Raw genomic sequence first — 15,393 nt, forward strand, 5'->3', positions numbered from 1 at the left:
CTGCAGGCGGAGCCCCTCCCTCTGACGTCACTCGTCGTGCGCCTCAGCCCTGCGCACGTGTCGCCGCCATGAGCTGCCCGGTGACGTGCACCGCCTGGGTGCGCCGCGGCGTTGCCAAGGAGACGCCGGATAAGGTGGGGGTGGAGTGGGGTTGAGGGACCCCCTGAGGGATCCTTGGTCTCCCCTTCTCTTCACGGTGCTGTGTGTCCGCCCGCAGGTGCAGCTCAGCCGGGAAGAGCTGAGGCGACTCGTCGGGGAGGCCCGCGGCAGGTTGCGGTGAGCGGGGACCTCTGGACGGGGGGCGGCTGGTGGCTGGGAGGCGGGCAGCCCGGGATGCTGGGGAGGGGGCAGGAGGAGGTGAGCGTTACAAAATCATCTTAAGCGTTTGGGAGAGGCTTCCCTTGTGCTGATTTCTCTGAGTCAGAGTTGTTAAGGTTGGAAAAGACCTCCTAACTCCACCGCCAGCCCATCCCCACCGTGCCCACTGATCAGGTCCCTCAGTGCCGCATCCACATGGTTCCTGAACACCTCCAGAGATGGTGACTGCACCACCTCCCTGTGCCACTGCAGCACCGTGCTCTTTTGGAGGAGACACGTTTCTAATGTCTAATCTGCAGACTGAACCATTGCCATGAAAGTTCAGAGCTCTTGAGATGTTACAAACTTTGCTCTGTAAGGAGTGACCTGCAACGTGCCCCTACACAGTGAGCTTTATGTTTTGTTATCTTCTAATTACAAGTATGGGAAGTATGAGGAAGCATAGTCTTAAAAATCTTGAAGAAATACAAATGTTATTGCCTGTGACAAGGCCTATGGGAGGGGGGCAAAAAAAAGGGAAGGGAGGAATTAGACACCTGCAAACATACAGAATAGAAGTTGGAAAAATTGTATTCAAAAGAGGGCAAGATAAATCATTTGACACCCTTAAATTTTGTTTGGTAGAACTCATTTGAAATCGTGCATTGTCACAGCATAACAGAATATCCTGAGTTGGAAGGGACCACAAGGATCATCAGAGTCCAGATCCTGGCTCCACACAGCTCCACACAACAGCCAAACCCTGTGTGTGAGAGCACTGCCGGGAAGCTCCTTGAACTCTGACATCTCGGGGCCGTGCCCACAGCCCTGGGCGTTCTGTTCCATGCCCACCACCCTCTGGTGCAGACCTGTCCCTGACCCCCAGCTGCCCTCCCCTGACAGCTCCATGCCGTTCCCTCGGGCCCTGTCGCTGTCACACAGAGCAGAGCTCAGCGCTGCCCTCCACTCCCTGTGAGGAGCTGCAGCCACCATCAGGCCTCCCCTCAGCTCCTCCGCTCTGGGCTGAGCAAACCCGGGGCCCTCAGCTGCTCCTCATACACCTTGCTGTCCAGACCCTTTACCATCTTTGTCAGCCCTCCTCTGCATGCTTGCTAACAGTTATCAGGAAAATATGCGAGAAAAAAATTTTATCGCAATTCTCAGGCAGCCTGAGAGAGCAGTGACTTGTATTTTGGGGAGAGGTAGGAAAGGAGTGGATAGATTTCCAAATGATTGGCATAAAGGTTGTAACGCAGTCTGTGTGAACAGCCAGGACTCTGTGTGCTGAAACCTTGCTAGCAGGCTGCTGAGCAGTCTCCCAGAAGCATTCTGTCTGAGTTTCTCAGGGGATGTGTCTTTAAACAGGGAGGGCTCTGATGGCAGCGATGAAGAAGATCAGGGCCAGCCAGCGGATGGCATGGATGTTGCCATTGCGGACAGGGCTGAGTCGCCTCCTGACAATGAAGAGCAGGAGGAAAGTGCTGAAAAGCTGACTGATGATGAACTGGCCGAGTATGATTTAGACAAGTATGATGAAGAGGAAGACGGAGGTGAGAGAAACTGAAATGTCAGATATGTGTTGTAACTTAAGAACTTTGCTTCTTTTTATGCTTAGGACACAAGTATATTAAAACCACTTAGTGCTTAGTTTAAAGTGCTGGAAATTCACGTTTTGAATTCTTTGCTTGTCTCAGTTTAGAAAGTGGTTGAATGGGTGAAATAACTCCATGTCCGCTCCTTGCCGTGTTAGTACTGGGTGGTGTTGGAGGGGCTGTTGCTCCCCCTGCTGTTGTGTTGGAGCAGAGCAGCTCTGAACGGTGGAGCTGGCTGAGGTTCTCGTGTTTGAAAACTGGAAGTTCATGTAGCCCACTCCTGATATTTTACAGTTCATGGAGTGGTGTGGGAGTTTCTGACTGGGTGGTCATTGACACGAATGAGAAATATTTTGAAATTCCCACGTAGGTGATAGCAAACTTGGAGAGACTTTGGCTGGTCTGGCAGTTTATGGAAGCAATGATCAGGATCCTTACATCACTCTGAAAAACACTGTAAGTACTGTAAAAATGTTAAATATCTGAAACGGCATAAACTTAGAATTCATTTAGGTTTTATTCCCTCCCAAGCTGCCTTAGGGTGCTTGCGGTCCTTTAGAAAGTCTGCCAGATTTGTGCTCAGACAGAATTCTTTAAGATTGCTTTGTGCAATCCCCTTTATGTGTGCTTTTTATGTTTAATTTAGATGTTGAGGTGAATTGACTCACAATTTAAGAAATGTACTTCTGTATGTGGAGGGGCCTTGTGTGCTAGCTAATAGGACTCAGAAAATGCTTGAAGAAATAACAAATCTCAGGTCACTAATGACCCTAATAAGACAGCTTTCCAGCCTGCAAGACTCCTGCATGTTCCTTCCAGCCAGATGCACTCAAGCTAGTTTAGAAAACAAATAAAATGCAAAGTAATCATGTCAAATCAGCATTGTGACTTGAAGAAATACATCTGTGTTTATTAAGGATACTTTCTGGTGCTCCAGCATGCATTTTGTTGTTGGTGGTGTTTGCTACCACCACTATTGAAGAGTTAGGTACTGTGCAGTATTATTTGTACCAATTCAGAAAATTGCAATACTTGATAGAATGCAAATATTGAAAAATACTTTGAGTGAGTGAAGAAGAAATTATTGAAAGCTTGCAACGTTGGTGCCCAAAAGGTCTCCTGTGCATTGTTTATTTGAAGGATGGCATTCTGTGTAAGGCTACTGTCTTTAATATGCAGTTCCTAGTTTTGCACTAACAAAAATTCCCTGAATGCCTTCCATTCCTTAGTAACAATGAGAACTGGATGGAGGCTACATCTGTTCTGGTGCAGCTGAATGCCAGTGTAGCTGCAGGCAGTACTTCTCTGGAACTATTTTCCAGAATGTGGACAATGTTTTAATGCTCTGGGAATTGCTGCCTGCTTGTGAGGAGCAGTGCCTCAGTGTCCTTATTGTGCAGACCGTTACATGATGTAGATGCTCAAGGCCTGAGAGACAAAGGAAAATAAGCTACAAATGTGGGATCCTGGTGGTGATTTTCTTTTCAGTGATGGGTTGCATCTTGGTAGGCTCAAAAGATGGTTTCATGTGTGGTGATGAAACATTTCTCTAAATCCAACTACATCCACATTAATGCCATCTCTATAGTTTTCAGAGATACATTCAGCCTTCCCGTGACAGAAACTGGTTCTGCCTTTCTGCATCTCCTGCTATACGATGCTTTTGGGTGGGTGGGCTGCAGGGTGTTGGTTGTTTTCTGTAACATTTAAAAACTGTTACAGATTCAGCCTTTGGAACTTGTGCAGTTGTGTGTGTGTGTGTGTGTGTGTCTGTTCTTTGCTTAACATGTGTTGGCCTCTCCTTTTCACTGCTCAGGATCAATATGAACAGGAGGACTTTTTGATTAAGCCCAACGACAATCTTGTCCTTTGTGGCAGAGTCGATAAAGACTACTGTAGTTTGGAGGTCCATGGTAAGTAATGTAGGATTTGTGCCTTACAGAGAAACCTGTTGGTTTTTTTCCGTGTGGATGTGTAGTAGATGAGGCTGATTTCTGGAGTCTTCAGCTTCCTCTGAAGTGAAAACTGTTCATCTGTTACCTAATGTCCCATGTTACTGAATCTGGACTTTATTTCTTTTTCTTGTTTCTATGAAATGAATGTTTCAACCTTTGTTGGTGTGTCCTCATGTAGAAAATTGTGTGATGTCTGAATTTTGCTAACTTTTCACTTTGTCACTAAAGTACGCAGGGCAGTGTTAGTTTTGTAGGATTCTGTGAGCTGTAGCACTACTTTGAGACTATGACTTCTACTTGGGAGCTCTGAACATATTGGAAACTTGAATTGTAATGTAGTGTTTGCCATATCTTCTTTCTGCAGAGGTAAGCTGATTTTGGCTGCTTGCTTTTCCTCTTCACTGATGTCACATACATCTTTTTCAGTTTATAATCACGAGGAAGACTCATTTTACGTACATCATGATATCATCTTGCCTGCTTATCCTCTTAGTTTGGAGTGGTTGAATTTTGATCCCAATCCTGAGGAGTCATCAGGTAAATGACAAAGGATACTGTAATTGTCCAATAAAAGTATTTGTACTTGAAAAGTATGTAAATGTAATGTTGTTACTAAGTAGTTTCCTTCACTGAAACTTAAATAAACTCAAGATGTTAAGAGGGGAAAACTGAAAATCTTTTTTTTTTTTTTTTTTCATTTGGTGATAAGTTACCTTAGTGATGCTGGAATAACAAGTGTTGCAACTAAAACATTGGCTTAATTAGAAATAGTTAAGTTATTGTTAATTAGCAGAACAAAGCAAACTGTTTTTTGACGTTTACAAGTGCAAGGTTTCAAATGAATTATGGCACAGCACTGTTGCAACATTCACCTGTATGCATGTTTTTAGTAACATTTTTCGTGTGGTGCTTTAATAGGGCTTGTTTGAACAGCCATGTGTACTGAAAGGGAAGTGTACTAAAGGACCACATCACACATCACACTGCTGAAGGCAGTGTCTGCTTTCAGCAGTTTTAAACTCGTCATTTATAATAATAAAAAATGTTCAAATAGAAAATTCTGGCACATAAATAGAAATTTTACTTGAAGAAATATGTAGAAGCTGGGTTGCCAGATATGCTGTTTTGTAACTGTAAATGTGATTGCATTTGTTGTTGGTTTGGTTTTTTTTGTGTGTGTGTGTATGCAGGAAATTATGTTGCAGTAGGTAACATGACCCCAGTTATTGATGTTTGGGACCTTGATATAGTGGACTGCCTAGAACCTGTCTTTTCTCTTGGGAGCAAGAAAGAGAAAAAGAAGAAAAAGAAAGGGAAGAAAGTAAGTGTTGGTTGAACGGAGGAAACTTAGAGCGAGGATAATGTTCTTACTACTTTACTGTAATGGAAAAAATAAAACTGTAGGTAGTCTGGTTTAATTCCCTCTGTTGTGTTGAAGGATGATGTCTAGACAGGTTACAGAAGATTATGTCCTGGCTGCATACAGGGGGCTGAAACTGCTATTTGCCTGTGACTCAGGGAGTTGAAATGGCATTGAGCAATAAGGAACAAGGTTTACTCTAATAAAATGCAGCTAGTTTAGATTCATCTCTGTCAGCTTTATTCATCTGAAAGTGAAGCATGTTTAAAGTAGTCATTGAGATAATATAGAGTGTGTACATGGAGCACACCCAGAGAGTGACTGAGTTATCAGAATTGCTATTAAAGATAACCATTTGTAGATGCTACTTCAGCTTGAGACACTCATTGCTCTGTGCAGGGATAGTTAAAGCCTGGAGGAAGGAGGAGAGAAAGAGTGGGATAACTTACGGGTACCTTCCAAGTTGTTCTCCTAGAAAAATCCTTCAAAACTCATCCATTTAAAATTAGAATTTATGGGAGCTGGTAATTAAAGCACCAAAAGTGCAGTTGATGGGGAAAATAAGTAAATGCCAGGAGAGTTTAGAAAGAAGCTGAAAAAGCTGCACGTTAGGTGGTGGAAATGAAATTTCTTCTACTGTAGCCTGAAGGGAGTAACTGGTTCTGTGAGCTCTCTTGCTGTGAATGGAGCGGTCTGAGAGCTGGGGTAAGAGAAGGTGCCTTGTTGCAGCAAGTGAGAATGATTTTAAAAGTGTAGTTGCTTGTGAAGGCATCAAGGAGTTCATGGTAGTGTGTTGTGCTGCTTGATTTCCATTGAAGCTGTAATGTTCTGAAGTCTGCCTGTGCTGTATCTGCCTATGCAGGGTTCACCTCAGGAAGGGACAATGGAAGGACATGCTGATGCTGTTCTCGATCTCTCGTGGAATAAACAAAGCAGGTAAAGGAGCATTTGAAAAACAATGCTTGCAACATTGGCACAGTTAATCAGGCATGCTTTTTTCACTAATTCAAAACCTAATGAAGTGTAGTGCTGAACTTGAAAGCAGTTTTGAAATGAACCAGTTCTCAAAAATATTTGCCCCTTTAAAAAACAAAATGGAACAAAACTAGGACCAGATTTCTTTTTTATTTTTAAAATAAATGCTTATATACTGTTGCAGGTAGCTTTTATTTCCAAGTTGTCCAGATGAGGGCAGAGCTAAGGTGGTTCCAAGCCATTCAATAAAGCAGCTGCATTTAAGCCAGATGAACTAACTGGAATAGCACAAGGTCTGGGCCAGTCCACCAGTGACCTAAAACAGCATTTCAGGTATCTTTATAGAAGGTAGTCCTTGCTGTGTATTATTTTCCTCTGGCTTTTCCCTAGAGCTGTGAAAAGACTGTAAAAGCCCTCATAGCACCGCTATAGACACAACTCTGACCTGTGGGAATTACCTGTTGCCTGAGTGAGTTAGCAGTCAAGTAATGCTGTTGAAGGAACACAAAGCAGGCACATCTGTAGGGAGAGGTTAAGGATGATGTGCAGGCTGGAATAAAGAAGCCACTTGTTATTGCTTAGGTAGTTCGTAATGAATCAACTGTTAAAGTATTCTTAGGATGAGTCTTGAAACTGTCCCTGTGATAGATCTTTTTTTTTTTTTCTTTTTTAATTTTTTTTTCCTGCTGTCATAAATTCTCTGAAGATGCACACAATCAGTTCTACATTCTCTGATCAGCAGGTGTCAGCCTTTACTTAGAGCTTGTCTGGGCACCAAAGGAGGAAGCACGCTCATAGATATTCAATAAACGTGGAGAAGTTGTGCTCTTCCACTGTGTTGTCTGTTGATCTTAAATTATGCACGTGCACAATGTGGTATCATTCCATCAGTCTGACTCAAACGTAACTTTCATATTACTTAGAGCTGGTTGTCTTGTGATAGCACAGAGATAAGTCACAAAATCGCAGCTCCAAGAGCTAAAGTGTCTGGAATGTACAGCGCAGTAACGCACTGGGTTATGAACTCCACGATACTGATAGAGCTTTCAGGAAATAAAAGTTGTACAGTGTTGGGTCTTTGTTAGTTATATAAACACTCAGATACTGGAGAGCTAAGTTTTTTTGTTAAAAATAGATTTGTCTGGATCTTGGCTGCAAGCGTATGCTTACAGACTGAAGTTGCATTAATGCTTGAAAAATACCATCTTTATGTCAAATGGAGGGAAGTGCTTCAAGTCTTTCTCGCTTTGTTTTGCTCATGAAGTCATCCAGTAAGTTACATTTTTCAAGTGCTGTGGGGAGAAGATCTAATTATGTAGACCAGTGTACTTGTGGGTGCCCCATCCCTGGAGGCTCAAGGCCAGGTTGGATGGGGCCCTGGGCAGCCTGATCTGATGGGGAGCAGCCCTGCCCATGGCAGGGGGTGGGGCTGGGTGGGCTTTGAGGTCCTTTCCAGCCCCAGCCATTTCATGGTTCTGTGATACTTGATCTCCAAATCAGATCCTCCACGTATTCAGGATTTGTGACCATTATTAGGTTTTGTGTCTATAAGATTTTCTTAAACCTTATCTTTTGGCTTATTATCAGGAATGTTTTAGCAAGTGCTTCTGCTGACAGTACTGTGATTTTGTGGGATATGTCTGTGGGCAAACCAGCAGCCAGCCTGACACTACACACAGACAAGGTACGTAATAATTAATGTGTTTATTTCAGTGTAAAGCACAGAAAAAAATACTGCAGTTTTTTGTAGCTGCTCAGTACTGAACACATACGACAGCAGCTCTGTGGTTTTCCAATCAACTGTGCAGAATTCTTTAAATTTCTGAATTGGTTTTGCAACAACTATATTTGGTTTCAAAAGTGTTAATTAATACTTATCCATTAGAAAATCGTGGGAGGCTTGCAGCAATTTCGTGGTTTGTTGTTTTTTAATGCCTTCTGTGTAAAAGCCCAAGAGGTTGGGAATCTAATAGTGCTGCTATGAAGCTTCAAAAAACAGGTCTCTGAGCATAGATCCAACTGTGAGCTTTGCTTAAGGAAACAATGAGTGTTGCCTATAGTTTGTTCTAGGTAAGAAAGGTTTAAAGTAAGCGATACCAAAATTCCATAGTGATGGATATTTGGGAAGTTAATTAATCTTGTAATTAGAACGTGGGAGTTAGTTATTCTCAGCTATAACTTTATTTTGCTGTTAGCAAAGTCGCTGCCTTTGACAAAGGCAGTGGGAGGTAATAGTGATAGGTAGACAGTTGGACTGGATGATCTTGGAGGTCTTTCCCAGCCTTGGTGATTCTATGATTCTATCTCAATGCTTATTCTTTCATAAAATCTTCTGTCACCTAGGTCCAGACATTGCAGTTTCATCCCTTTGAAACTCAGACCCTTATTTCCGGATCTTACGATAAGTATGTCAGAGTAACGTTTGTCAGTGTTACACTTAGCCCAATGTTAATGCCATTAATTTGCCTCAGGTTTTCTTTTAATTTGCTTTTAAGAGTGCCAGATTTGAGTAAGGTTTTTATTTCTTTCCAGTGAGGTAGCCAGATTTGTACGTGGCCAAAATACAGCTTTCCTTCCCTCTTTCTCAGCTTTGCCAAATATTTTCACCATCTGGACTGAAATTTTCTGTGCCAGGCATCTGCTCCAAACTGAACTTATTTCTTGATTTGTCTTTGTCTTTTCTGCAGTAGAAATGTACCTCTGCTCATCCCCCTGTAAACTTCTCTGGGCTTTTCCAAACAGTAAGACTAGGTTGGGCTTTATGTTGTCTGGCTTGTGTTATGCACTTGCTATGCTGGAGAAGAACCCCATGTTGTTGGGAGCTGGATTCTACCCATTTTCCTCCCCAAAATTCCTTTTGTAAAAATAAGAAAAAACCTCCAAGCATTCAGACCAGCATCCTGATCCATTGTTAGCTCTCCTTTTGAACCCCTGGCCACCTACATGCCAGTACACTGTAGACCAGCAGACTGCCTTTGTGGATTCATCCTGTAAAGCATCCAAGAACCACCTGTAGATGCCAGCAGTAAAATGAATTTCACAGAGTTCTGTTGTGATTCTGCTTTTTTCCTTTCCTGTTTTCCCACAGGTCAGCTGTGCTGTACGATTGCAGAAGCCCACAAGATAACCATCGAATCTGGCGGTTTAGTGGTCAGGTTGAAAGAGTAACTTGGAATCATTTTTCACCTTGTAATTTCTTAGTGAGTATACACTCTCTTCTTGGCCTGTTGGCTGCTTCACTTAAGCTGTGCTTTTGTATTTTCTCTCAGTATGATTACGCTTAACTTTGTGTAGGTCTGTGAGGCAGCTGTTAGATGGCTCCAAAGTTTGCACTGAGTTTAGAGACAAAAAGCTCAGTATTTCAGTGCTGAGCATAAGTTCTGAGCTCTGTAGTGCAGCCATATTCAATGCAAAATACAGTTAAATTTGCATACGATTAAGATTTCCACAGAATTCACTGCAATGTAGTTTATATACAGAGAATAGTTCAAGCTCCAGATGTATGAAGTCTGACTTTGGAGGTGAAGAACTGTGTACAGGGTAACGTGTCTTGCTAAGAAGCAGTGTAAATTTGTCTCAGATGACAGGGGTTTAATAGAGAGTGGGTGTTATTGCATAGAATGTTTTTAAACAAATGACTACAGATGTTTGTTTCAAAGTATTGTGGTTTCCTTAGGCAAGCACAGAGGATGGCTTTGTGTACTGCCTGGATGCTCGCTCTGATAAGCCGCTGTTTACTTTGAAGGCTCATGACGAAGAAGTATCAGGTAAATTATGTGTGTGTTGTGTTTGCCCCAGTGGTGAGGCTTGTCTGGAAGATGTCTTCAGATGATGTGACTGAGATGGTGGTGATTCCTTGCTTAACAAAAAAATGAAGTAGTGTATAGTAATAGTGAGTAGCTGGCCCACGATGCCATCTGTGCTGAGAACCACAGAATGCCAGAATGCTTGGGTTGGAGGGGACCTTAAAGCCCACCCACTGCTACCCCTGCCACGGGCAGGACTGCCACCCACCAGCTCAGGCTGCCCAAGGCCCCATCCAAACTGGCCTTGAGCCTCTAAGGATGGGGCACCCACAGCTTCTCTGGGTATCCCGTGCCAGTGCCTCACTGCCCTCTGAGTGAAATACTTCCTAATATCAAAATCTCTGCTCTTTTCGTTTAAAACCATTGTAAGCAAAGTATTTTAACAACAGTGAACTTGCCTCAGTAGATATCATGAATAATAAGCATATTGAAACAGATTTGTTCATCTGGGATATGCTCTTTTTGCTTTTTGGGGTGAGAAAAGATAGAAACTACGGAGTCTGGTCCAGCACTATGAACCAGAACTTCTCTATCCATAATATTTTATATTGGCATTTCACTCTGATGGTGACTTAGATGTGGCACATGGGAAGGTTTCCACACAGTCTGCTTTAGACTCCTTAAATCATTTGACCAGTGTAGAAACTTCTAAAAAGCAACTTGAAGGAAGTACCTGATTAGGTGAGATGTCAGTATGTCTCATCATCTCAGATAGATAAAGAGATGGAGTTGAATGAAGAAAACTGCCTGGGGAAGCCAGATTATGTCAAGTGAAAAGCACAGCAGCAGCAGCAGCTCTGCACTGTTACTGTCATTACACTGAGAGACAAAATAGGTGTACATGAAGTTTGCTCTCAAAAGGTTCTTCTGTTACTGTAGGGAGCAGTGGGAGCACAAAACTGTCATTAACTTTTTGCTTTGTTTTGCTGGAACTGAGTTTAGTGTGTGAAGAATATTAGGTTTGTTCTGCTTTCACTCTAAATGTGTCCTCAGCTCTGAAACAGTGATTGATTGATGCTCTTACACTGATGCATTCATATCTTCCAGGGCTACAACTAAGTAGTCAGGTCAAAGGGTGCCTTGTGACATCATCTGCTGACAAATATGTGAAAATTTGGGATATTCTGGGAGGCAAGCCAAGTTTAATCCATTCCAGGGATATGAAAATGGTAATCTTTGATTACATTTCTTGCTTCTAAGAAGGCATATGTATAACTGCTGAATCTGTTTTCTGATTTAAATCTTGTTTTGTGTAATGCCTTAAAGAAATAACAGCAAAAACCCCACATCCGTGTACTCTGGGTAAACCATTCCTCATTATAACACAGTATTCAGTTGAAGACGTAATTGGCAGGCTGCTTTGAAGCCTTGGATCTGAATGTCAGATAGAGCATTCTGCAGTAGGACTATCAGTTTTCCATCATGCATCTTTTAAGGTTCAAGATGAATACATGATTTGTTAAATGTAATTAACAGCTCTTACAATGATTTTGTAAGGACACAAAGTCAAGTTTCAAGAGACAGAGAGCTTACATTTGTTATACCTTGCCCAGCAAAAGTATTTTCTGATGATGAAATCATTTTAACATGATATTTAGGGAAAAAAAAACCCAAAACTTTTCTCCCTCCTTCCCAGGGTGTTCTCTTCTGCGCAGCTTGCTGCCCTGACTTCCCATTTGTTTTTGCCTTTGGAGGAGAGCGAGAAGGGCTGCGTGTCTGGGATATAAGCAGCATTTCTGCAGGTAATATTCTCATTTTCTGGGATCTCGAGGCTCTGCCCCAGGGTGTATCTGTATATTCAGTAATGCAGCGTGGCTCTGAGTGTGACACTTCTAAAGAAGTACCCAAAGACTGAATGTTTTCACACTACCAGCTTAAAAATATCTTTTTTTTTTTTCCATTTTGGAGAGCTGTATTTGCCACAATTTATTTTCTTGTAACTGAAACAGAATACTCATTTCTCACAGTCTTCCTTTTTTTCTTAATGTTCTTGGTGTAAACAAGCACTGCACAGAAGTGAAGACTGGTTTTGATCAGTTGTCTCAGTTGCATGTAGCTAAATGGTGTGAATTTTTTGAGGCTTTTAAGAGCCTGATGGCACCCAGAGAGAGTAAAACCAGAAATAAATAATTTAAACTGTTTTGCTGTACAAAACTCATCCATTTCACAGTGCTTCAGTAAGGGAATTACACACAGGGAAACATCTAGGGAGTTTCCGGGGGAGAAATACCGTGACTTGTAATTCAATTATCGTACATGAGGAAACAGATTGTTCTGACTTGTAAGCTTACAACTCCCTGCTCTGGGTAATGGGGAAGGCTTTGAAACTGCATCAGGTGAGGATTTCCATTCTGCTGTATTTGCCTCGCTGTACTTGCTGCAGTGCTCTCTGAGAAAGTAACATGGAAGCAATGCCTTACCTGTGTTGCAGTGAATGAAGTTTTTGGAAACAGAGAGAGACTTGTTCTGGCTGGTGCAAACTCTGTGCCTTGCAGCTCCTTGGCTGGTAGTAGCAGCAACAGTTCAGAGACGGCGATGGAATCGTGACGGACCAAACCTCACAAAATCAAAGTAACTGAAGGGACTGCAGCTCAGGTGTATTCTACCAATTCCCCTGTTTGGAGAGCGTTTGTGAAAGTGACTCGTGTTCAAACTGCAGGCTGCTTTGTCTCAAAGAAACATGGATACATGGGTCAGCTCCCAAATCTGCAGTTGTGAGTTCTGCCTTTCTCACCAGCTTCAAAAGACTGAATTTCTTCCATATGCTTGAATTTACAATCCCTGAATTAGGGGCAGCTGGGTGTAGAGTTGATATACAAGACGAAATCGTATCCAGAAAAGCATTCTGCTGCTGTCAGAGGTTTGTCAAATACTGCAAAGAAGGTAAATATCTCCTGATGGTGTTAAGGAACAAAGCTACACAACTGTTGGCTGAAATGTCAGACAGAGGCTGGGAGAATTGGCAGCTGTAAATAGCTGGATAACTTATCCTTAATTTGCGACTGGATTGACTAAAATTCTTATACAGATTTTAAATATGAAAAAGCTTAAGTTTTTTTTTTAAATCTTTTAAGAGTATTTCTTGGGTAGTATATCTGAGTCCCTGAATAGAATCCTGGAATGTATCACTTGAGATCACCAAAAATCAACCCAGAAACATCTCTGCTCTGTCCCACCATAACCAAGGGTTTCTTTCCCCTGGTTCCCTTTAAGTCAGTGGTTAGGTTGACACTCAGTTGTTTTATAAGAGCAGGAACTTCTTTAAGGCTCCTCACATTTAAAATGAGCACCAGGTGCCTTACTGTAGGCCAGAAGTTAAATCTCTTAACTCATGTGAGGTGCTTCCCTTGCCACCTATTGGAAGGTGGTTATTAAAGGTGTCTACTAAAGCACTAATGCTGCAAAGCCCCTAGTTATTAAAACAACTGCTCTCACAGTGGGGTCAGTGCACACAGTTTACAAGCTGTTACGGCTGCTTTCCAAGCTCAAACCACACAGACTTTAAAGAAACCAGGCAACACAGAGCAGAGAGAGAGGTACAACTGAAATGAGGCTGTTTATGGCAAGAATCTAACAGGGATAACCAAGCACCTTGTCAGGGAAGAGTTCAGCTCACTGTCCCCCCACTTACAGCAGAGACAAACAAGCCACAAAACCAACCTTCAAGGTTTAGAGACGAGTTGTTAGTCTTCTCTTTGTGGAGGCATTGCTGCCCCTGCCTTGTGCCAGGAATGCTTGAGAGAGGCAGATGATGGGGAAAAAAGTGCTGGGTTTTTTTTTTCCAGAATGCTTAAATATTTAAAAAGAACATTAGAAAAGAGCCACATTTTTAATTTTTTTCCAAAAGAAAACAAGTGAATGAAATCCATTTTCATTCCATAAATAGTATTAGCAGCAAACCCTCCCATCTGTTTTAAGTGGTAAAAGGTTTACAGCACACAAGGATGTACTGTAAACGCTGTCTGATCACCTGTAAGCTTCTTCCCTACTGGTCTGTACAGTCCTTACTTCTTCACAACATGCTCTCGTGAATCAGAGTGAGAGAAGGTAATAACAAATAGCCCCTTTTTGGTTTTCTGAACACTGCTGTACTGGGATAATTGCTTTATCTACAACTGTTGATTCCACTGCCTCCAAACCAAAGCATTATTTTCTTTAGAAGGAGCCCTGAGCATTGACATTCTTTGCTCTGTGCCAAACCACATCCTTCAGTTAACAGGTATTAAAAAGATAAATACAACTAACTGCTACCACCATTTTTTTTTTTGTCTTGTTTGTTTTTCTTGCCATCAGGACTGTGGCAGTTAAGGAAAAGATGGCTTACAGGTCATGGCTGTTACTCAACTACATCTCTGGGTTGTGGCTCTTCCCTCAAGGATAATGCAAGGCGTGTTATGTATCCTAGCACAGAGTGGGTTATCTGAGTATGCACAGCATGTGTGGAAAAATCTGTTCCTCATATTTCCTTTCAAGCAACTGTTCAGTCTGAAGCACGTGATCCATTCTCATTCAGTGTTTTGGCTGGAGTTTATTCAGTGGTGGTAGTGGGGAGACCAGAATGAAAGGAATACTCCTCATTTGACATATGCTGTTGACTGGGGAAATAAGGAAGAGAGCTGTAGTTTCTTCCTTCCCCTGTTTTAACATCCATGAGAATTTCCCTTTTCTTCATTTGTGTCCCGTGAGGGCATCACCAGTTGAGTAGACTCCATTGTTAATCCTACAGTCCTCAGTCCTCAGTGAGTCTATCAGTTCCTCCTCTGAATCCTCCTCTTCCTCCTCTGGGGCTGACAGACTGGATGTGGGGCCTTTACATATTTTTAAGTGGCGAGTGAGGTGATATTTGGTTAGATAAGCCTTGGTGCATTTTTCACAGACATAGTCCCTCTTTCCTTCATGTGAGTTGAGATGCTTCTTCAGATGATTTGTCCTCAGAAACAGCTTGTCACACTTGGGGCACTTGATCTGCCGTTCTCTGCAAGAGAAAAAAGTCAGTTTGCTGCTGCAGCAAGGCAGCTGATGTATTAAATTATAGGGAGGTGGGTGACAGTGCAAGTGGCAGAGTCAGTCTTGTTCCTAAATCTTGGGTCCAATGCATCTGAAGCAGAAATAACAGCATTACTACAACACTGACATGTAAATGCTGTTTTCTCTCAAAAAGCAGTATTTTTGCTCCCCCGGTGCCCCTGGCAAAAGTCAAACTTTTAGGACCAACTCCTAGCCTGCAACCAACCATTTATCTTTCCCGATGATAAATCAGACAAAAAAAAAAATTCTCTAAGTTTTTTTGTTTGCCTTTTAAGTGAGACCAAACTCTGGTTAAGCTCCACGTTTTGGCAGGACAGAGGTGTTGCCATGGTGGAAGGGTGAGCCCCCCCTTCTTTTCACCCTGCACAAACAGGAAGGGA

General features: G+C 42.4%; 2 protein-coding genes and 1 long non-coding RNA gene across 4 annotated transcripts in view; 1 reads left to right on the plus strand and 2 right to left on the minus strand.

Moving 5' to 3' along the window:
- On the plus strand, positions 1-14,241 carry PWP1 (PWP1 homolog, endonuclein). The gene is made up of 15 exons (XM_052669019.1): positions 1-134; positions 218-276; positions 1,663-1,847; positions 2,260-2,345; positions 3,706-3,802; positions 4,271-4,381; positions 5,035-5,165; positions 6,067-6,140; positions 7,767-7,863; positions 8,523-8,584; positions 9,268-9,379; positions 9,856-9,946; positions 11,033-11,154; positions 11,622-11,727; positions 12,417-14,241. Exons 1-15 carry the CDS (start codon positions 69-71, stop codon positions 12,530-12,532), a joined length of 1,515 nt encoding a protein of 504 aa, XP_052524979.1. The 5' UTR covers positions 1-68; the 3' UTR covers positions 12,533-14,241.
- Positions 6,311-12,514, minus strand: LOC128073826 (uncharacterized). The gene is made up of 2 exons (XR_008202900.1): positions 12,406-12,514; positions 6,311-6,571 (listed from the first exon to the last, which is right to left on the minus strand). It is a non-coding gene; the product is annotated as an uncharacterized LOC128073826 (long non-coding RNA).
- The window catches only part of PRDM4 (PR/SET domain 4), a 16,938-nt gene continuing 15,067 nt past the window's right edge, over positions 13,523-15,393 (minus strand). For both annotated transcript variants that reach the window (XM_052669015.1, XM_052669014.1), the window contains exon 11: positions 13,523-14,960. In XM_052669015.1, the coding sequence (XP_052524975.1) occupies positions 14,654-14,960 (307 nt within the window). In that variant the 3' untranslated portion in view covers positions 13,523-14,653. The remainder of the gene's footprint in view (positions 14,961-15,393) is intronic.

Source organism: Tympanuchus pallidicinctus, unplaced genomic scaffold (assembly GCF_026119805.1).
Source record: "Tympanuchus pallidicinctus isolate F22 unplaced genomic scaffold, pur_lepc_1.0 scaffold8, whole genome shotgun sequence".
NCBI classification, from domain to species: Eukaryota; Metazoa; Chordata; class Aves; order Galliformes; family Phasianidae; genus Tympanuchus; species Tympanuchus pallidicinctus.